At 41.3% G+C, this 23,497-nt stretch overlaps 1 protein-coding gene across 1 annotated transcript in view; it reads right to left on the reverse strand.

The window, feature by feature from the left end:
• LOC139571174 (leucine-rich repeat-containing protein 1-like) overlaps positions 1-23,497 on the reverse strand; it is a 71,254-nt gene that overhangs the window by 25,861 nt on the left and 21,896 nt on the right. Inside the window, exons 2-4 of the mRNA XM_071393791.1 lie at positions 8,925-9,042; positions 6,242-6,320; positions 3,675-3,764 (exon numbers count right to left, since the gene is read on the reverse strand). Of these exons, the coding sequence (XP_071249892.1) occupies positions 3,675-3,764; positions 6,242-6,320; positions 8,925-9,042 (287 nt within the window). The remainder of the gene's footprint in view (positions 1-3,674; positions 3,765-6,241; positions 6,321-8,924; positions 9,043-23,497) is intronic.

A 23,497-nucleotide genomic window follows, 5' to 3' on the forward strand; every position in this document is an offset into this window, starting at 1 on the left:
GTGTTTGTTATTGTCCCCAAATGATCACAACCAACAGAAAATACAGTAATCCTTTTCATGAGGATTACTGATTGAAGCCATCTAGGACAGAGTCAATGAATTCCAAGAATTTAGGCTTTTAGGAGCACAACATGGCTTGGAGGTAATATCTTCGTTCCCAAAAGAAAGGAAAATAGTTGTATTTAGTAATCGCAGCAGCGGAGCTATGAAGCTCTGGTGAGAATAAATTATTATGCACAATCTGTAAGTAGACGTTTCTTGCCAAGGTATATATATTTTGATTTTATTTAACTAGGCAAATATTTGCTTCCAGTCTCAGAAGATATGGCTTGGACATCAGTGTTGAAATATAGGCCTAACTGCATTAGTTAAATGAGCAGAGAAATCTAAAAATCTTGTGGACTGGAAAATTAAAGCCTAAAATCAAATCGTGGGTTATTGTGAATCAAATGGCACAAAAAGTAAACATGTATACAGTACCAGTCAAAAGTTTGGACACCCCTACTCATTCAAGGTTTTTAATTAATGTTTTTACTATTTTCTAAATTGTAGAATAATAGTGAAGATATCAAAACTATGAAATAACACATATGGAATCATGTAGTAACCAAAAAAGTGTTGAACAAATCAAAATCTATTTTATATATTTGAGATTCTTCAAAGTAGCCACCCTTTGCCTTAATGACAGCTTTGGTATTCTCTCAACCAGCTTCACCTGGAAGGATTTTCCAACAGTCTTGAAGGAGTTCCCACATATGCTGGACACTTGTTAGCTGCTTTTCCTTGACTCTGCAGTCCAACTCATCCCAAACCATCTTAATTGGGTTGAGGTCGGGTGATTGTGGAAGCCAGGTCATCTGATGCAGCACTCCATCACTCCCCTTCTTGGTCAAATAGCCCTTACACAGCCTGGAGGTGCTGGGTCATTGTCCTGTTGAAAAACAAATGATAGGCTCACTAAGCCCAAACCAGATGGGATGGCGTATCGCTGCAGAATGCTGTGGTAGCCATGCTGGTTAAGTGTGCCTTGAATTCTAAATAAATCACTGACAGTGTCACTAGCAAAGCACCACCACACCTCCTCCTCCATGCTTCACGGTGGGAAACACAAACGCGGAGATCATCCATTCACCCACTCTGCGTCTCACAAAGACATGGCGGTTGGAACCAAAAATCTCAAATTTGGCCTCATCAGACCAAAGGACAGATTTCCACCGGTCTAATGTCCATTGCTTGTGTTTCTTGGCCCAAGCAAATCTCTTTCTTATTGATGTCCTTTAGTAGTGGTTTATTTGCAGCAATTAAACCATGAAGGCCTGATTCACGCAGTCTCCTCTGTTACTTCAACTCTGTGAAGCATTTATTTGGGCTGCAATCTGAGGTGCAGTTAACTCAAATTAACTTATCCTCTGCAGCAGATGTAACTCTGGTTCTTCCTTTCATGTGGCAGTCCTCATGAGAACCAGTTTCATCATAGTACTTGATGGTTTTTGCGACTGCACTTGAAGAAACTTTCAAAGTTCTTGAAATTTTCTGGATTGACTGACCTTCATGTCTTAAAGTAATGATGGACTGTCATTTCTCTTTGCTTATTTGAGCTGTTCTTGGCATAATATGGACTTGGTCTTTTACCAAATAGGTCTATCGTCTGTATACCTTGACTACCTTGTCACAACACAACTGATTGGCTCCAACGCATTAAGGAAAGAAATTCCACAAATTCACTTTTAACAAGGCACACCTGTTAATTGAAATGTATTCCAGGTGACTACCTCATGAAGCTGGTTGAGAGAATGCCAAGAGTGTACAAAGCTGTCATCAAGGCAAAGAGTGGCTATTTGAAGAATCTCAAATATATAAAATATATTTTGATTTGTCTAACACGTTTTTGGTTACTACATGATTCAAAATGTGTTATTTCATAGTCTATGTCTTCACTATTATTCTACAATGTAGAAAATAGTAAAAAAAATAAAGAAAAACCCTTGAATGAGTAGGTGTCTCCAACCTTTTGACTGGTACTGTTTGTAAATGTCATTTCAGGTTTTTCTTCGTTTTTTTGCTCAAATTTCAAGAAAGCTGTTTTTGCTTTGTAATTATGGGATATTGTCCATAGATTGATGAGGAGAAAAAACAGTTTAATCAATTTTAGAATAAGGCTGTAACGTAGAAAAAGGTGGAAAAAGTCAAGGGGTAGCTCCACCCTCCTCTCTCTGAAGTTACAGGCAAGTATATGGGTCAAATGTCCCATCCCCTTCGAAATTTTGAAAGATGCAAAACTGTGATTTGTTCAAATGATCAGTGATGAAAAATCTACACATCGGAACAAAGTTCCTCCTTAGTCGCATCCCACAGTCTGTTGACAGACACTACGATACAATTTATGTTACGTGTGTCTGTCCACGAGAGATTAACAGAGGTGTAGAAAATAGTTTTTTCCCCCTACAAAATCCATTAAGCCTACACCATTTGGGTGACAGCATTTCAGCCCTCCACAGCTAGACGAGCGAGTGAGTGAATGGATGAACAATCAATATCTGGCCTAACACTGTGCATTTATGCACGAGTAGGTCTGTCTTCTCACATCTTCACCAACTGTCACAGAGCTCTTACTAGGTCACCATGGTAAATCAGATCAACACAGCTTTAATATGACTTAATCGAGCACAATAAGTAACATTACTCAGTCTACAATCTAGACCTACTTATCACAGAGAGAGAAACACAGCTGAATCATTCTGCAAAACACCATATTTACATTAACCATGTAAGGTTATGCTACATACAGTAATCCCTAATTTACAGCAATATGTCAAGTCAAACAGAGGCCTATTTAGTTTTACACTAGTTACATTTTTTCAAGTGTTCCTTAATTCAAAATCTGTTGCTGCGTTGTGCATACCACAAAAGGGCCCTGTCAACGAGTATAGAACGATATACGGCCGGTGAGTGTTGGAGGTGTCGTATAATATTAGTGCCTCATCTGATGATGAAAAATCCTAGTAGGAGCCTAAAGAGAGATTATGACTGTAGCTGCTGTATGATAACTGCATGATATATTATTCAGTTATTTGAAGGGAGAAAGGGCTGGCATTCTTTTGTAAGTGAAACGTAAACGAACTTGGCAGGCTGGAGGAAATTACACAGGAAATTTCAGGGTCTCTGGGGATAGAGGGGGACAGGAAAGAAGCAGAACTTACTGATACTACCCTTGTAAGTTATTATGCCATAAATCAAATAACACCATGAAATTATACAATGGATCGTCATGAAACTACCAAAAGATATTACACAGTAACATAGCAGTATTTATTAAAATAGATTGTCATGGAAACACACACAGCTCCAAACCACGTCCATTGAAGGAGGGTGTGAGTGCCAGCAACTTCCAAAAATGTCAGTTACAGACAATTTGTAGTCACAGTATGTCATTACATTGTTCAGAACTTAAAAACAGGAAGCAGTTTCATAACCACCTGTGACTAAGAAATATGACCGACAGTAGCATACCATTTCTTACTCATTATTTTTTATGTTCAAAGTCACAGCCCATATGAACATCAAAAGCGCATAAGTGAGAACTACATTCCAACCCATTAAACACGTTTCTGTATGACAGGACTATGAAACATTTTTTTTATTTTTTATTTTTTTTGCCAGAAAGAAGCACTTACTTTCCAATGTTTTCGGGAAGAGCCTGCAATGAAATGTCATTGATGGAAAGGCATGTTAAATTCTGAAGATCTGGAAAACTCTCAGGCAATCTGCAAAAACAAGAGAGGAATTCAAATCAAAATCAGATCTTTGCAGCTGAAATAAATGGTGGCAGATTCCTGAAAAATCAATGGATCCGATTGCATATATAGGCAATAAGAATACTATAAAATATACTATAAAGCTAATACAGGTTTACTACTTTCCTCTCTGACAGGAAAGTTTAATCTATCAACAGGAACTGTAACTTTTTCTTTCCATTTGATGACAGTGCATTTGTAAAGTATTCACACCCCTTCACTTTTTGTTACGTTACCGCCTTATTCTAAAATGGATTAAAAAAAAAGAAAATGTATCCTCAATCTACACACAATACCCCATAATGACAAAGCGAAAACAGGTTTTTAGAAATTATAAATACCTCATTTACATACGTTTTCAGACACTTTGCTATGAAATTTGAAATTGAGCTCAGGTCCATCCTGTTTCAATTGATCCTCCTTGAGATGTTTCTACTTCTACTTATGGTAAATTCAATTAGTTGGACATGATTTGGAAAGGCACACGCCTGTCTATATAAGGTCCCACAGTTGACAGAGCATGTCAGAGCAAAAACCAAGCCACGAGGTCGAAGGAATTGTCTGTAGAGCGATCTGGGGAAGGGTCACCAAGAACATAGTGGCCTCCATCATTCTTAAATGGAAGAAGTTTGGAACCACCAAGACTCTTCTTCCTAGAGCTGGCCGCCTGGACAAACTGAGCAATCAGGGGAGAAGGGCCTTGGTCAGGGAGGTGACCAAGAACCTGATGGTGACTAACAGAGCTCCTCCATGGAGATGGGAGAACCTTCCAGAAGAACAACCATCTCTGCAGCACTCCACCAATCAGGCCTTTATGGTAGAGTGGCCAGACGGAAGCCACTCCTCAATAAAAGGCACATGACAGGTCGCTTGTAGTTTGCCAAAAGGCACCTAAAGGACTCTCAGACGATGAGAAACAAGATTCTCTGGTCTGACGAAACCAAGATTGAACTCTTTGGCCTGAATGCCAAGTGTCACATCTGGAGGAAATGTGGCAGCATCCCTACGGTGAAGCATGGGTGGCAGCATCATGCTGTGGGGATGTTTTTCAGCGGCAAGGACTGTGAGACTAGTCAGGATCGAGGGAAAGATGAACAGAGCAAAGTACAGAGATCCTTGATGAAAACCTGCTCCAGAGCGCTCAGGACCTCAGACTGGGGCGAGGGTTCACCTTCCAACAGGACAACGACTAAGCACACAGCGAAGACAATGCAGGAGTGGCTTCGGGACAAGTGTCCTTGAGTGGCCCAGTCAGATCCCGGACTTAAACCCGATTGAACATCTCTGGAGAAACCTGAAAATAGCTGTGCAGCAACCATCCCCATCCAACCTGACAGAGCTTGAGAGGATCTGCAAAGAATGGGAGAAACTCCCCGAATACAGGTGTGCCAAGCTTGTAGCGCCATACCCAAGAAGAGCCAAGGCTGTAATCGCTGCCAAAGGTGCTTCAACAGAGTACTGAGTAAAGGGTCTGAATAACTATGTAAATCTGATTTAATTGTTATATATATATATATTTCAAATGCACTGTATAGTTTTAAGCCTTCATGACAGGATTCCCTTCTATCTAACATGGTCACTCAGAGACAATCTCAGACACACAATGCTTCTGTCAGTGTGAGAGTGTAGGAGTGTGAAAGGTTTGTTTGTGGGTTGTAATGCCATACCACATTACAATCCAAAGCACAACGCTTAACCGTATTATATCATCTGCAGGTCAGAGCACTACATATTCCCTTCCCCGACTGAGTAGCTGTAAAGCTGTCTAACAAGAACATCTAAGCCAGGGGTACTCAACTCTTACCCTATGAGGTCCAGAGCCGACTGGTTTTTCTGTTCTACCTGATAATTCATTGCGCACACTTGGTGTCCCAGGTCTAAATGAGTCCCTGATTACAGCATAACTATGTAAAAATGCAGTGGAACTGGCTTTGAGGTCCAGAGTTGAGTTTGAGAGATCTAGGCTATGTTTACTAGGTAGGCAAATTGCACATCCCAGAGCATGGCCAGTCCCAAACTGAACCATATGGCATTGTGACTGCCACCACTAGGGTGCAAACTATACAGACCTCACCATGAGACAGCTGACAGGCAAACTGGGGCAAAAAATTTAACATACAATATTCATTAGCATAAATTACCTGTTAAATACAACAGATCTAATTCTGTAGTTCTTCAATGTCATCAATGAAATTGTCACTAAAACAGGTCCATCAGATAGCAGTTCGAGCAAAAAAGAAATCCTGTCTGAAAATACCTTTATAAAAGTTACTCCGTTTTCCTCTCAATATAGCTTGTGTTTGAACAACTCCTTCTCTAAGTCATGCAAAGTTCCTAGATATAACTTACTACAGTGCTGCTACACTACTGTGTTGCTACGGTATGTTTGTTTTGTTCACTCCGATTTGCTAAACATTTATGGCGACATGAATTCAAAGTTCAGTTACCTTGTTAATGGGTTTCCACTAAAGTCTGCTACTTGGAGAGCTTTACAGTTAGAAATGCTCTCTGGAATTTCCATGATGTCTATATGAGGGATGAAAAGAAATACATGTTAGATACATCTTGATCAACACACACTGTCTATTTATATTTTCCAACGGGGCTATGCATTTGGGTGAGGCTTTTCTCTCGCCCGAGTAGCCTCGTTTCACTGCCAAAAATAAAATGAAACCATCTAGCGTTCAGCGAAATAACATCAATGTCAAATACATTTACATTTACATTTAAGTCATTTAGCAGACGCTCTTATCCAGAGCGACTTACAAATTGGAAAGTTCATACATATTCATCCTGGTCCCCCCGTGGGGAATGAACCCACAACCCTGGCGTTGCAAGCGCCATGCTCTACCAACTGAGCCACACGGGACCAATACATACAATACAAATACAGGTAGCATAGTCAAATAATTAACATCCAATCACAACCGTTACTCTCTTGCAGGAATTCGACTGACAGTCCGTATGTAGCCAAACGTAGCTGCTGCTCATGTTGGTATCTGTACTGGCGCAAAAGCCATGACAGGGAGAAATAGTGGAGTGGTAACAAGCGTGCAAGTAGTTGCTCCCAACGCCACTTGGGTACACTGCAGCATCCACCGAGAAGCTCTTGCTGCCAAGGGAATGCCTGACAGACGACCATGTAATGCTTTTACAACATACAAAAGTGCGTTGGTTATCAAGGTGCAAAGTATTGACACGTTTTTTTAAATAGAGACGAGTTTAAAGTTCTCTGTACTGACCATAACTTTCACTTGTCTGACCATTTGCATGATGACGAGTTTCTCACACGACTGGCATCTAGTGATGTTTTTTCTCGCCGGAATGATCTGAATCTAGGATTACAGGGACTCTCCGCAACTATATTCAATGTGCGGGACAAAATTTAGGCTATGATTGAGAAGTTGGAGCTCTTCTCTGTCTGCATTAACAAAGACAACACACAGGTCTTTCCATCACTATGATTTTTTTGTGTGCAAATGAACTCAAGCTTACGGACAATGTCAAATGTGATATAGCGAAGCACCTGAGTGAGTTGGGTGCAAAATTACGCAGGTACTTTCCTGAAACGGATGACACAAACAACTGGAATCGTTATCCCTTTCATGCCCTGCCTCCAGTCCACTTACCGATATCTGAACAAGAGAGCCTCATCAAAATTGCAACAAGCGGTTCTGTGAAAATTGAATATAAATCAGAAGCCACTACCAGATTTCTGGATTGGGCTGCGCTCAGAGTATCTTTCCTTGGCAAATTGCGCTATTCAGACACTGATGCCCTTTGCAACCACGTACCTATGTGAGAGTGGATTCTTGGCCCTCACTAACATGAAAACTAAATACAGGCACAGACTGTGTGTGGGAAATGATTTAAGACTGAGACTCTCTCCAATACAACATTGCAGAGTTATGAGCATCCTTTCAAGCACACCCTTCTCATTAACCTGTGGTGAGTTATTCGCAATCATCTTCGATGAACAAATAAGGTTTTATATGCAAGATGGTTAAATAAAGAGCAGAATTATTGATTAGTATTATATTATTTGTGTCCTGGTCCTATAAGAGCTCTTTGTCACTTCCCACGAGCCGGGTTGTGACAAAAACTCACTCATTCCTATGTTTAATAAATGTATCGTATACTGTGTGTGTGGCAGGCTTACAATGGCAAAAAAACATTTGAGAGTGCGCTGACGCTGGTGCTAGAGGGGGTTGAATGTTCGAAGGGGTACGGGACTATAAAACGTTTGGGAACCACTGGTATAGAGAAACAATATAAATAAATATTGGACATAAAATTAAGACAAGTTTTGTTAGCCAGGCCTAAGCTTTCTTGACCAAACTATAAAACCATTAACTATGACATCCCTCAATCAAGATGACAAAATAGTTCAGAAAGTCCATCCAACTAGACATTACACTTAAAACTACTGATCCAGATAATGTAAACAGATAGACATAAAACATACATAAAGGAGAACTGTCTATTTAAAATAATTTGTAATCGCCACTAAATTATCATGCTTGTTGCGCCAAACATGGAGAGTTGCATGTGATTTGGTTCTGCTGGGAAGCATTCTGGATTTGGTCCTGCTTGGAAGTTCTGTGATGGCAGCTTTCTTTGAGGAATGTTAACCCTTTTAGTCCAGACATTATGAGAGAAACCACACCATTATGGCTCTGAGAATATGTTTGATGTGTACAGTGAAAGCGAGAGGATGGATAGTGCTGAGCATGACTGGTGGTTTGAGCTACTTCTATTGCTTGTCTAGCACTTACTCGCTGCATTTTCTAACATATAGGCCTATCATAGTAATAACATCTTATAACCAAGGTCTAGGTTTCTTCCTAGGTTCCTGCATTTCTAGGGAGTTTTTCCTAGCCATCGTGCTTCTACATCTGCATTGCTTGCTGTTTGGGGTTTTAGGCTGGGTTTCTGTATAGCACTTTGTGACATCTGGTGGTGTAAAAAGGGCTTTATAAATACATTTAATTGATTGATTGTTATCAAAATATCAGCAGTTTTAAAATGTTTGTTCATTCATAGCACCAGTGGTTGAATCAATGTGAGTTTATTTGGTGGGGTTGAAGATCCTTCCAACAGTGTTTAAGACCAGTGGTTCTCTCTTCTCACCATTACGAGAGACATCAAGTTCTACTAGCTGCATGAAGTTTGCTATTTCTGGAGGAAGTCTTTGGATCTCGTTGTCACTCAGGCCCAGCTTTCGTAGCTTTAGCAGCTGAAAAAATGGCTGAAAAAGACAAACACACATATTAGACTAGCTGTATAGTTGACATGGACGTAGTAAAGCATTCAGTGTGAACAAATTAGATAAAATATGGTTTTCAATGGCCTACTATTTGTCCCATCCTGAAAATGTTTCCAGAAACCTATGAACCCAATTAAAAGGGGCAATCTGCAGTTGCTACTGTACATCCATTTTGGGGCTTATAAAATTAATGATGTACCACTTGATTCTTGAAAAATATAACTGTTGTCTTTTTATTGGTTTATTTGTATTGCCATTAGCTTTTGCCGAAGCAACAGCTATTATTCCTAGGGTGCACACAAAACCTAAAACACAACAGTAGACAAGAACAGTCAATCAGAATTCAAAATATAAGCTTGTTTAACTCAAATGTATTTAAACAAACACTATATAACCTCAAAATATGGTTAAAACTATAATTTAATATCATGGATGTTCAGTCCTTGCGTCAATACCTCTGTCTTTTAATTTGAGAATTGTCACATTTCTCCAGCCCCATCCCTCAACTTTTTACCAAAAGGGGGCAGGGAAATGCTTTGTTATTGTTTCAACTGCGGATTGCCACTTTAAAATGTTGAGTGACTAACCAGGTTTCCATCCAACCATTTCATGTGGATGACTTACCTGACGCATGAAAAAAAAGTCACAACCAGGTTGATGGAAACAGGAAATGTCAGTACAATTTTTTTAAATGTTGATAGACAATTTCTTTGTTGTTATCCCACTACAACTTGGGAAAGCATGCAGTTTATAAGGCTACAAAAATGCAATAAGTTAAGATGAAATTCACAGGGTGGTGAAAGCGCACGCTGATGAGCTTGATGCTCCTTTCCAATAAATATCGAGGGTTTTGTTCTGGTGACATGATGATCAATGCTTGGCTGCCGTTTAACCAACAAAAATAATCTCCTCATGTAGGCTATCTGTAAGCAATTTTTTTCAGCACACGTGCCAAGACCAGAGTGGGCACATTTGCTATAAAAACAGGGTAGAGTTGAAAATGTGATGGAAACCCATTGAACTTAACTTTTTTTATTTATTCGGTATATGGAAATTTTACTGCAAAATATATTTATATGTGCACTACGTCCTCATACATAGACTTATCTACAACAAGTCAGTTTGATGGAAAAATGTTTGGTGGGAAAATGCACATAGTTTTTACATTATTTGCATTAAAATCTGTTGCCAACTGGATGGACACCTAGCTACTGTTAAACATATGAAATAACAGGCTAACTGAAAGACCATACTTGACCACAATCAACTCACTAAATAAGTTTTAACCAGCAAAAAGTTCAGCAATTAGGCCTAAGAGTGGTAGTCAGTGGTCTGGCAAATATTGTTCAGTTCCTACCCAGTTCTCTGATGTAAATCAACTAGCCTATTCTTTTATCTGGATGATGACCTACTTGGATGCTGCCTTATCCTGACACTTCCAGACACCATCTCTGTTTCATAAATATTAACATTAACCCCAAAAGACTTGTTTCAAAAACATACAGCATTTTCAAGAACACTATGGTTGTGTTTACACAGCCACTTTAAAAACTCAAATCAGATTTTATTTCTATATCTAGGCCTAATCTTTTTTTTCGGACTGTCCACACTCAGTTTTACATTAACCATATCAGAGTTGCATATTCACACTGGTGTAGCCTCTGATTATTGATTGATTTGATTGTATAAAATACCAATTAGTGAAAAAATTATCAGAATTTGGCTGCTTGTGTAAAGGTGGTATAACTTGGATGGGTATCAGATATGCAAAGAATTGGCAAAAGATCTGAATTAGGCTGCGTTTACAGAGGCAGCCCAATTGTGTGATTTTGCACAAGTATGGGCAAAAGAGCTGTGATTGGCCAAAAGACCAATTAGTGGAAAAAGATCAGAATTGGGCTGCCTGTGTAAATGCACATTGACCCTAGAAGTAGAGACCTATAGTGAGACTAACAGAAGTCGTGAGGGAATAGTCCTCCACTTTAATTGAATATGAATAATAAGCTACAGCATAACAGGTATAAAAAAATCTCTATTGAAGTAGGCCTATTTTAAGGACAAGTAGCTTACTTTGATTGCAAACAATGCAATCAGTGATGGTGAACTGGACTCCAATTTGCATTTTGAAGAGCACACTCAATCTAGGCTTCCATATTTTACATTCATTTAAATGAAAATGTAGCCTAGACCTTCTACCGGTAAGTAAACTTCCAGAAATGTTCAAGGTTTCACAACTTCAGGACAGAAATCGAGTTAGCCTAAATAGCGTAACACACAGGCTAAATAGCCTAGTGGTTCTTAGGTGCTATGAACTCAAAAGGTAATAAGGAGTCATTCAAATACATCAATGTTTTGATCATCCTTTACCATTGATATAACTTTCATAACTATTGCAGGTTGTCTTTATGACAAAGGCCTGCCCATCTTCGCGTGAAGGAAAGTAGATCAATACTGGGACTTTCGAGGCCTACAGCTTCAACACCAACTGTATATTATGTTTGAATGGTAGCCAGGCTGTGATTTGGCCTACTTATAATAATAATCAAATAGAGGTGACAATGACATGCTAAAATGTAAACTAGAGAATGAAATAGGCAAGCTAATAGGCCTACATGTGCATTTCTTGTTGACTGTGTTTGTGCGGTTACCTGATAAAAACATTACATTGTGGTTGAGTTTTGGAAATTTACATTTTCCTGTTCACAATAACACATTCTGCTATGTCAACAACAAACCTAGCCTAATGATAACTGAACTGTAAACTGGTATTCTTGGGATGGAGGCACAGACACACACACCCAGACAATACAACCTTGGCCTAGCCTATCTGATGTGTGGATTAAACCTACACTGGTTTCATAGAATGTTTTTTCCTGGCCTGAAACTCATGGTTTCAATGATCCTTAGGCCAGACAGAGGAGCACACAAGCCTCTATTGTGTTCATTATAGACTAGGCCTATTCCAATGTCCCGACAAGACAGGTCAATCAGCTGCTCCAGAATACAATGTCAGCTAGCCTAACCTGCTCTTCCTGTTACCGTTATTCACCCCCAGAGCACACCCAACACAAGAAACCCATCAAGAGGTCTGCGCAGGACAGATTTCTTCATCCCGCTGCCACCCACAACCGCAGCTTTTCATACCGTACCGGCCCGCTCCTGCTGGCTTTCTGTACGACCGCTTCCCCCCAGTCCCGCAAAGTTATTTTAGGCGAATGTGACAGCTCACTTGCCAGCCATGGTGCCAGCTATTTTGCACCCTATAGGCAACATCAAAATGCACACAAATAACTGAAGAAATATTAAATTACCTGCAATTCTCACGTGGCCCATTATATTAAGTTATCGGTATAGTCTATATCAGCCAATAGGCTAGACATTTTGAAGAGAGCAGAGTTGGACAGACAGCAGACACTTGCACTTTCTTTCCTTTAACTAGGCAAGTCAGTTAAGAACAAATTCTTATTTTCAAGTTCTTATTTGCCTAGGAACAGTGGGTTAACTGCCTTGTTCAGGAGCAGAATGACAGATTTTAACCTTGTCAGTTCGGGGATTCGATCTTGCAACCGTTAGGTTGGAAAAGGCACAACTATCGTTCACTCAACATGGTAGCCTATGCGCACGTTGCGCCTTTTCACAATTTTTTGATTGCACCTCGACTAGGGTTGGGCAGTATCCAGATTTTCATATCCTCATTCCGTCCTTCTCTCACACCGGGATTACCGGCTTAGTACACAATGGGGCGCCAAACCCCCCCACAAAAAAGCCCATTGAGCATTTATTACCAGATTGCTAAATAAATTAGCACAAGTAATAACGAATTTCCATGGAGTCTGCTAGCAAAAAAATGCTAACGTACACGCAAACGAAAATAAACAAATTGCAAAGACAGGGAATCCAGCTCAAAGTTATACATACAGTGCATTGGGAAAGTATTCAGACCCCTTGACTCCTTATAAAATGGTTTAAAGTGTTTTTTCCCCCCTCATCAAGCTAAACACAATACCTAAAAATGACATGGCAAAAACTAGGTTTTTGAAATGTTTGCAAATGTATAAAAACAAAAAACTGAAATATTTAATTAATGTAAGTATTCAGACCCTTTACTCAGTATTTTGTTGAAGGACCTTCGGCAGCGATTACAGCCTCGAGTCTTCTTGGGATTGACGCTACAAGCTTGGCACACCTGCATTTGGGGAGTTTCTACCATTCTTCTCTGCAGATCCTCTCAACCTCTGTCAGGATTTTCAGGTCTCTCCAGAGATGTTTGATCGGCTTCAAGTCCGGGCTGTGGCTAGGCCACTCAAGGACATTCAGCAGCTTGTCCCGAAGCCACTCCTGCATTGTCTTTGCTGTATGCTTAGGGTCGTTGTCCTGTTGGAAGGTGAACCTTTGCCCCAGTCTGAGGTCCTGAGTGCTCTGGAGCAGGGATCTCTGTACTTTGCTCTGTGCCTTGATCTTGACAAGTCTTCCAGTCCATGCCAGATCAAATCACATTTTATTGGACAGATGTTATTGCGGGTGTAGCAAAACGCTTGCGCTTCTAGTTCCGACAGTGCAGCAATATCTAACAAATAAAATCTAACAAATTTCACAACAAATACCAAGTCAAAGGATTTAAGTATATATTTATATATATGAACGAGCAATGTCAGAGCGACATAGATTAAGAGTAGATAGTATAGAATAAAATATATACATATGAGATGAGTAACGCAAGATATGTAAACATTATTAAAGTGACTACTGTTCCATTTAATAAAGTGGCCAATGATTTCAAGTCTGTATGTAAGCAGCAGCCTCTCTGTGCAAGTGATGTCTATTTAACAGTCTGATGGCCTTGAGATAGCTGTTGTTCAGTCTCTCGGTCTCAGCTTTGATGCACCTGTACTGACCTAACCTGCTGGATGATAGCGGGGCGAACAGGCAGTGGCTCGGGTGGTTGTTGTCCTTGATGATCTTTTTGGCCTTCCTGTGACATCGGGTGCTGTAGGTGTCCTGGAGGGCAGGTAGTCTGACCCCGGTAATGCGTTGTGCAGACCGCACCACCCTCTGGAGAGCCCGGTGGTTGTGGGCGGTGCAGTTGCCGTACCAGGCGGTGATACAGCCCGACAGAATGCTCTCAATTGTGCATCTGTAAATGTTTACGAGAGTTTTAGGTGACAAGACAAATTTCTTCAGCCTCTTCACCACACTGTCTGTGTGGGTGGACCATTTCAGTTTGTCCATTATGTGTAAGCCGAGGAACTTTAAACATTCCACCTTCTCCACTGCTGTCCCATCGATGTGGATAGGGTGGTGCTCTCACTGCTGTTTCCTGAAGTCCACGATCATCTCCTTTGTTTTGTTGACGTTGCGTGAGGTTGTTTTCCTGACACCACACTCCCAGTGCCCTCACCACCTCCCTGTAGGCGGTCTCGTTGTTGTTGGTAATCAAGCCTACTACTGTTGCGTTGTCTGCAAACTTGATGATTGAGTTGGAGGTGTGCATGGCCACGCAGTCATGGGTGAACAGGGAGTACAGGAGGGGGCAAAGCACGCACCCTTGTGTTGCCCCAGTGTTGAGGATTAGCTAAGTGGAGATGTTGTTTCCTACCTTCACCACCTGGGGCAGCCCATCAGGAAGTCCAGGACCAAATTGTACAGGGCGGGGTTCAGACACAGGGCCTCGAGCTTAATGATGAGCTTGGAGGGTACTATGGTGTTAAATGCTGAGCTATAGTCAATGAACAACATTCTTACATAGGTATTCCTTTTGTCCAGATGGGATAGGGCAGTGTGCAGTGTGATTGCATCATCTGTGGACCTATTGGGGTGGTAAGCAAATTGAAGTGTGTCTAGGGTGCGGTGATATGATCCTTGACTAGTCTCTCAAAGCACTTCATGATGACAGAAGTGAGTGCTACGGGGCGGTAGTCATTTAGTTCAGTTATCTTTACCTTCTTGGGTATAGGAACAATGGTGGTCATCTTGAAGCATGTGGGGACAGCAGATAGGGAGAAATAGGGGACAGGGAGAGATCGAACATGTCCGTAAACAAACCTGCCAGCTGGTCTGCGCATGCTCTGAGGACGCTGCAAGGGATGCCGTCTGGGACGGCAGCCTTTCGAGGGTTAACACGTGTAATGTCTTACTCACATCGGCCACGGAGAAGGAGAGCCAACAGTCCTTGGTAGCTGGCCGCGTTGGTGGAACTGTGTTATCCTCAAAGCGGGCAAAGAACGCGTTTAGCTTGTCCAAAAGCAAGACGTCGGTGTCCTGGTTTTCCTGGTTTTGCGACGTGGCTGGTTTTCCTTTTGTAGTCCTTGATTGTCTTTAGACCCTGCCACATACGTATAGTGTCTGAACCGTTGAATTGCAACTCCACAGTCTCTATACTGACCTTTTGCCTGTTTGATTTCCTTGCGGAGGGAATGACTACTCTGTTTTGTATTCTGCCATATTCCCAGTGCACCTCGCCATGGTTATATGTGGTGGTTCGCGCTTTCAGGTTTGCGCGAATGCTGCCATCGACAATTGAAGTCGGAAGTTTACATACACTTAGGTTGGAGTAATTAAAACTAGTTTTTCAACCACTCCACAAATTTCTTGCCAAAACTATAGTTTTTTAACAAGTCAGTTAGGACATCTACTTTGTGCATGACACAAGTAATTTTTCCAACAATTGTTTACAGACAAATTATTTCACAATTCCAGTGGGTCAGAAGTTTACATACACTAAGTTGACTGTGCCTTTAAACAGCTTGGAAAATTCCAGAAAATTATGTCATGGCTTTAGAAGCTTCTGGTAGGCTAATTGATATCATTTGAGACCAATTGGAGGTGTACCTGTGGATGTATTTCAAGGCCTACCTTCAAACTTAGTGCCTCTTTGCTTGACATCATGAGAAAATCAAAAGAATGACCTAAGAAAGCCATGACCTAAGAAAGAAAGTTGTAGACCACAAGTCTGGTTCATCCTTGGGAGCAATTTCCAAACGCCTGAAGGTACCACGTTCATCTGTACAAACAATAGTACGCAAGTATAAACACCATGGGGCCACGCAGCAGTCAGAAAGCTCAGGAAGGAGCTGTCTCCTAGAGACGAACTTACTGTGGTGCAAAAAGTGCATATCAATCCCAGAACAACAGCAAAGGACCATGTGAACATGCTGGAGGAAACAGGTACAAAAGTATCTATATTCACAGTAAAACGAGTTCTATATCGACATAACCTGAAAGGCCGCTCAGCAAGGTAGAAGCCACTGCTCCAAACCGCCATAAAAAAGTCTGACTATGGTTTGCAACTGCACATGGGGACAAAGATTGGACTTTTTGGAGAAATGTCCTATGGTCTGATGAAACAAAAATAGAACTGTTCTGCCATAACGACCATCGTTATGTTAGGAGGAAAAAGGGGGAGGCTTGCAAGTCAAAGAACACCATCCCAACCATGAAGCACGGGGGTGGCAGCATCATGTTGTGAGGGTGCTTTGCTGCAGGAGGGACTGGTGCACTTCACAAAATAGATGGCATCATGAGGATGGAAAATTATGTGGATATATTGAAGCAACATCTCAAGACATCAGTTAAGAAGTTAAAGCTTGGTCGCAAATGGGTCTTCCAAATGGACAATGACCCAAAGCATACTTCCAAAGTTGTGGCAAAATGGCTTAAGGACAACAAAGTCAAGGTAATGGAGTGGTCATCACAAGGCCCTGACCCCCATCCTATGGAACATTTGTGGGCAGAATTGAAAAAGCGTGTGAGAGCAAGGAGGCCTACAAACCTGACTCAGTTACACCAGCTCTGTCAGGAGGAATGGGCCTAAATTCACCCAACTTAGTGGGAAGCTTGTGGAAGGCTACCTGAAACTTCTGACCCAAGTTAAACAATTTAAAGGCAATGCTACCAAATACTAATTGAGTGTATGTACATTTCTGACCCACCAGGAATATGATGAAAGAAATAAAAGCTGAAATAAATCATTTCCTCTACTATTAATCTGACATTTCACTTTCTTCAAATAAAGTGGTGATCCTAACTGACCTAAGACAGGGAATTTTTACTGGGATTAAATGTCAGGAATTGTGAAAAACTGAGTAAAATGTCTTTGGCTAAGGTGTATGTAAACTTCCAACTTCAACTGTATCCACGGTTTCTGGTTAGGGTAGGTTGCAATAGTCACAGTGGGTACAACATCTCCTATACACTTCTTGATAAACTCAGTAACTGTCTCGGTATATACACATCAATATTATTCTCTGAAGCTACCCGGAACATATCCCAGCCCGCGTGATCAAAACAATCTTGAAGTGTGGATTCTGATTGGTCAGACCAGCGTTTAATAGTACTTTGCACGGGTACATCCTGTGTGAGTTTCTGCCTATAGGAAGGGAGGAGCAAAATGGAGTCATGGTCAGATTTGCAAAAAGGAGGGCGGGGGAGGGCCTTGTATGCATCCCGGAAGTCGGAATAACAATGGTCAACACAGTGTTTTTCCAGGCGAGTACTACAGTCAATAAGTTGATAGAATTTAGGTCGCCTTTTCCTCAAATGTGCTTTGTTAAAGTCCCCAGCTACAATAAATGCAGCCACAGGATATATGGTTTCCAGTTTGCATGAAGTCCAGTGAAGTTCCTTGAGGGCAGTAGTGAAATCAGCTTGGAGGGCCACCACCATGCTTCCCCGTAGGGATGGTGCCAGGTTTCCTCCAGACGTGATGCTTGGCATTCATGCCAAAGAGTTCAAACTCATTCATCAGACCAGATAATTTTGTTTCTCATGGTCTGAGAGTCCTTTAGGTGCCAAACTCCAAGCTGATTGCCATGTGCCTTTTACTGAGGAGTGGCTTCTGTCTGGACACTACCGTGAAGGCCTGATTGGTGGAGTGCTGCTGAGATGGGAAAACCTTCCAGAAGGACAACCATCTCCAGAGAGGAACTCTGGAGCTCTGTCAGAGTGACCATCGGGTTCCTTCTCCTCCGATTGCTCAGTTTGGCTGGGTGGCCAGCTCTAGGAAGAGTCTTGGTGGTTCCAAACTTCTTCCAATTAAGAATGATAGAGGCCACTGTTCTTGGGGACCTTCAATGCTGCAGACATTTTTTGGCACCGTTCCCCAGATCTGGGACTCAACACAACCCTGTCTCGGAGCTCTACGGAGAATTCCTTCGACCTCATGGCTTGGTTTTTGCTCTGACATGCACCATCAACTGTGGGACCGTATATAGACAGGTGTGTGCCTTTCCAAATCATGTCCAATCAATTGAATTTACCACAGGTGGTCTCCAATCAAGTTGTAGAAACATCTCAAGGATGATCAATGGAAACAGGATGCACCTGAGCTCAATTGAGTCTCATAGCAAAGGGTCTGAATACTTACGTAAATAAGATATATCAACTCAGCCAAGAAAGAAACGTCCTCTCGCTGTCAACAGCGTTTATTTTCAGCAAACTTAACATGTGTAAATATTTGTATGAACATAAGTTTCAACAACAGACAAACTGAACAAGTTCCACAGACATGTGACTAACAGAAATGGAATGTGTCCCTGAACAAAGGGGTGTCAAAATTAAAAGTAGCCGTATCTGGTGTGGCCACAAGCTGCATTAAGTACCGCAGTGCATCTTCTCCTCATGGACTGGACCAGAATTGCCAGTTCTTGCTGTGAGATGTCACCCCACTCTTCCACCAACTGAAGAGTTTGACTGTGTGATATTAGGTTGCTTCTTGTGTAAATATTTTCCGTCTGGATTTTAATGATCTGTGACGCACAGCGTTGAGATTTCCTGCAATGACAAACTCAGTCCGATGATGCTGTGACACACCGCCCCAGACCATGACGGATCCTCCACCTACAAATCTATCCCGCTCCAGAGTACAGGCCTCGGTGTAACGCTCATTCCTTCGACGATGAACGCGAATCCAACCATCACCCCTAGTGAGACAAAACCGCGACTCATCAGTGAAGAGCACTTTTTGCCAGTCCTGTCTGGTCCAGCGACGGTGGTTTTGTGCCCATAGGCGACGTTGTTGCCGGTGATGTCTGGTGAGTACCTACAAGCCCTCAGTCCAGCCTCTCTCAGCTTATTGCGGACAGTCTGAGCACTGATGGCAGGATTGTGCATTCCTGGTGTAACTCGGGCAGTTGTTGTTGCCATCCTGTACCTGTCCCGCAGCTGTGATGTTCGGATGTACCGATCCTGTGCAGGTGTTGTTACACGTGGTCTGCCACTGCCAGGACAATTAGCTGTCCGTCCTGTCTCCCTGTAGCACTGTCTTAGGCGTCTCACAGTACAGACATTGCAAGTTATTGCCCTGGCCACATCTGCAGTCCTCATGCCTCCTTGCAGCATGCCTAAGGCACGTTCACACAGATGAGCAGGGACCTTGGGCATCTTTCTTTTGGTGTTTTTCAGAGTCAGTGGAAAGGCCTCTTTAGTGTCCTAAGTTTTTATAACTGTGACCTTAATTGCCTACCGTCTTAAGCTGTTAGTGTCTTAACGACCGTTCCACAGGTGCATGTTCATTAATTGTTTATGGTTCATTGAACAAGCACGGGAAGCAGTGTTTAAACCCTTTACAATGAAGATCTGTGAAGTTATTTGGATTTTTACGAATTATCTTTCAAAAAAGACAGGGTCCTGAAAAAGCGACGTTTCTTTTTCTACTGAGTTTATTTATTTTTTAATTGTGTAGCTACTTTTCTCCATACTTTTCTCAGTGTAGCCAGCCTAGTAACATGCAAGATTGACTTTAAGCAAAACATTAAGAAAAAAGCCTAACATGCTGACCAGACCGGATACGTCGCGTGTGTGAGCGTTGCAAAATACATTTTGAAATCCATGTTATTCAATTATTGCACCCACACTGCGCGCGCGCGCCAACAAGCGTCTGCGTTGCCACGGGCTAAAATACAAGTCATTCCTATTTCTGACGCAGATCGCGCTGAAAGTCCTGCCTCTCCCATCTCCTCATTGGTTTATAGAAGCAGGTAACCACGTGCCATCTCCTCATTGGTTATACCCATGTGGGTGATTGAAAGACGAACTTTGTTGCCGGTTGTCGTGGTAATACTATGAAAGTTTAGATGCGATCACCATATGAATTCAACAATGAAAAAGCCTGGAAGGCGGAGAGATGACTAAAAACGATTCGGTTGGCCGTTTTATGTGTGGATTAATTTGTCAGAGTAGAGGACCTTGTGCAGTTCAGGTAAAATAACAACTCAATGTTTATATCCCAGGACAAATCAGCTAGCAACAGCAAGCTAGCTAAATAGGACAAATTAGCTAGCAAGTGCAAGCTAACTAGCTAAATTGCTACACATGTTTAATGCTTTTCGACCTGTCCCCAAATTAATGTCATTGGTTCAGAGTTTGTTTTGATATTTTAACCTGCGTGTCGTGATCGCGTTTGGTGTGGGGGGGCAAAATAAATGTATGCACGATAGCGCACGCGCGCAGCCGGTTTGGGTTCCGTGTAACCTCGACACCACAGGGATGTGACAAATTAATTGTTTTTCTTTAAGTTTAAACTGCCACATTTACAATGCAGATGGTTTACATCGCGCATCCAGCAGAGGGAGAAAATTGTATCATTTATCCTGCTGCTGCTCTTGAGTTTCACGAGAGTGGCGCATGTAGCTTGTTGTTATCGTCCAATCACGAGTCAAACCAGCACTAGGATTCAGTCATAGAGCCTCCGTGTGGTTATTAGGCGATATCTAGGCTAATTAAAGGAAGATGGAATTAAAATGACAGAACTAAAAGTTAAATGAGAAGGACAAGCTACAACACCAAAAGCCAACAGGTAGGCTGCTACTTAATAATTTGAATGGAGTGGTTGTTATTTCTGTAGAATTCGGGAAGGGGAGAAAGCACACAGTTAAAAGTTATGTAGTCTCAATTAGTCTACCTAACGCTAGCTTCTCTCAATTTGATGCAGTCAAGACAGGTACTACATAATCAGATAAATAACTAGCAAAATTTTGTGTACCAGTGCAAGTCAAGTTCGCTGCCATCTCTCCCCCTCCCTGCTTACCTCTTCATTCACATTTAAGCTGCTGCACTGCTTCAAGCCGGTTAATAAAGTAACTAAAATGTCATTTTTTCCTCCTCTTACTATTATTACAACATTGTTGTGTTATTTGTTATATGATGTTTGGGACCTGTTAGTGGTAGTTTTGTGACAATTGCAGTGATTAAAATTGTATATAAAAAACAAATTTAAAGGGGGTTCGTTAGGGTTTCTTTTTTTTACTTTAAGGATCCCAATTACGTTTAAACATTCTAACGTTTACTGTAGGCACACTTGGTCTTGCACGTCCAACTAGGAGAAGAGAGGAACGCCACTTCACTTGAAGCAGAGTGTGTGAACAAAGCAACAAACATTTTAATACAGTAGGTAGGCTAACACATACAAAGCAGAAACAATCATTTCCAAATAATCTGCGGGACAAAAAATAATAATATCGTCCCACAGTTGTCTGTGTGACCACCAGCTCCCGCCCGCAGCATGAAAAATATCAACCGTGCCGCAATGATCTCGGTCTGGACCCGCAGCCCTCTAAACCACCCTCCACACCATGCAGACAGAAACTCACAAGTAGGTTATACTTAAACCGTTCTCCACTCCTAAGTCAATATTTGGAATCTAATTGGGTTAAGTCAGACTGAGGGATAGCCTAATGACTCCGACAAACTAAACTTCTAAATTTGTCTCTGTATCAGTTTCTTTACAAAAAGAAGAGCTGCTGTTTAAAAAGAGAAAATGGCAACAAAATAGAACAAATCTAAGACACATCCACAGCATGGTTAGCGTGATATGCTAGTTTGGTCTGTGAGCTAGGCTATTTGATCATCACTAATAGTCCATTTCATGATTTAGGATATAACATAGTGAAGTTTAGTGTCTACCTTCTACCTTGCACATAACATTACCCAAAGGTATTAGCTTGAAAACTGAACAAAGACAACCAAAACCAGCCTACATTTAGCTTAACCTAGGCATTTTCCTGTGGCCTAACAAAGGTTTTCTAAACAACTGTACAAGCATAATTAAGACCAGTCGAAGTCACAGATCCTCAAGGATGACTTGTTCAAACAGCTGCCAAATTAATTAACCACAAACTACTGGTACTGACTCGGTCTCAAAATGAGAGACCCCAAGAGGTCACACTACCCAACATGGCTAGGGGTAAAGGGGAATGTCAAAAATTCCAAGCCATTTGACATGGTTACCTTGTACAACATCTCTGCTGGCTCAGTTTTTAAAAGGGGGAAATTATTACATAGATGAAGGCGTTTAGGTGTGGTCTAGCACCCTAGCCTATATCTTTAAAACTTGCATATTGGAGAAAGGGGTCCGGTTTTGACTCGTACTGTCTTTTGTATATTAGGCTAAGATAGCATCTTAACATAAGACAATGACAATAAACTTCAGGTGTGATGCTAGGACTAGAGTACAACAGAACAAAGAAACAATCATGTTGACGCATAGCAATATTATCCCTTTCATACTAAGACATTTTCCCGCAAACTTTATTACACAACCAACTTTTTTCTGCATTTTCTTTATATCTGAAAGGTATTGACAGTATCAAAGCAAAAGTTTGTATTTCCGCCAAACAACCTAGTAATCATTTCGGTAAAGTTCTGCCTACGGCTTAGTATGAAACATAGCCGTAATACCGAGGCGGCATTGGCATGCACTAAGCTCTCAAACTCTTGATGGTTGCTAGGCAGAGCCCGTTAACCATCCTCCTACAGGTTCTAAACTTTGCAAGGCATGTCACTTCACCCATCTCTTCGCATAGCCTACCACTAGGGCTGTGGCGGTCACGAAATTGTCAGCCGGTGGTTGTCAAGCAAATAACTGGTCGGTCACACAGTAATTTACTGTTAATTAATCTCCTGGCTTCCACACATAGCTTACAAGCCATTTTTAAAAGTCTAATAAATCCATCATACACCTTCACAATAAAGCCATTATTTATTTTAGACAGGTCTAAGGAAGCATGATATAAAGAAAATGTAGACTATTTAAGAAGAAAATAATAGCATACGCTGAGTTGTCCCTATGTTAGGTCCTGATGTGGCTATGCCAAACGGCTGTGGGCTACACTAGTTCATTTATCAGACAAGATTTGCTTATAATTCAGTGACATTATTTTATATTATTAAGAATACAATTGAACAAAGCTGAAGAACATATAAATATCTTCTCCAAACAATTTGAGAGAGTGTGCACATGCGGCTATTCTGTCTCGAGTGGTTAACAAAGAAATAGGTACTTCTACAGTTGAAGTTTGACGTTTACATACACTTAGGTTGGAGTCATTAAAACTAATTTTTCAACTACTCAACACATTTCTTGTTAATAAAACTATAGTTTTGGCAAGTCGGTTAGGACATCTACTTTGTGCATGACACAAGTAATTTTTCCAACTGTTGTTTA

The sequence above is a fragment of the Salvelinus alpinus genome, chromosome 3 (assembly GCF_045679555.1).
Source record: "Salvelinus alpinus chromosome 3, SLU_Salpinus.1, whole genome shotgun sequence".
In the NCBI taxonomy this organism is placed as follows: Eukaryota; Metazoa; Chordata; class Actinopteri; order Salmoniformes; family Salmonidae; genus Salvelinus; species Salvelinus alpinus.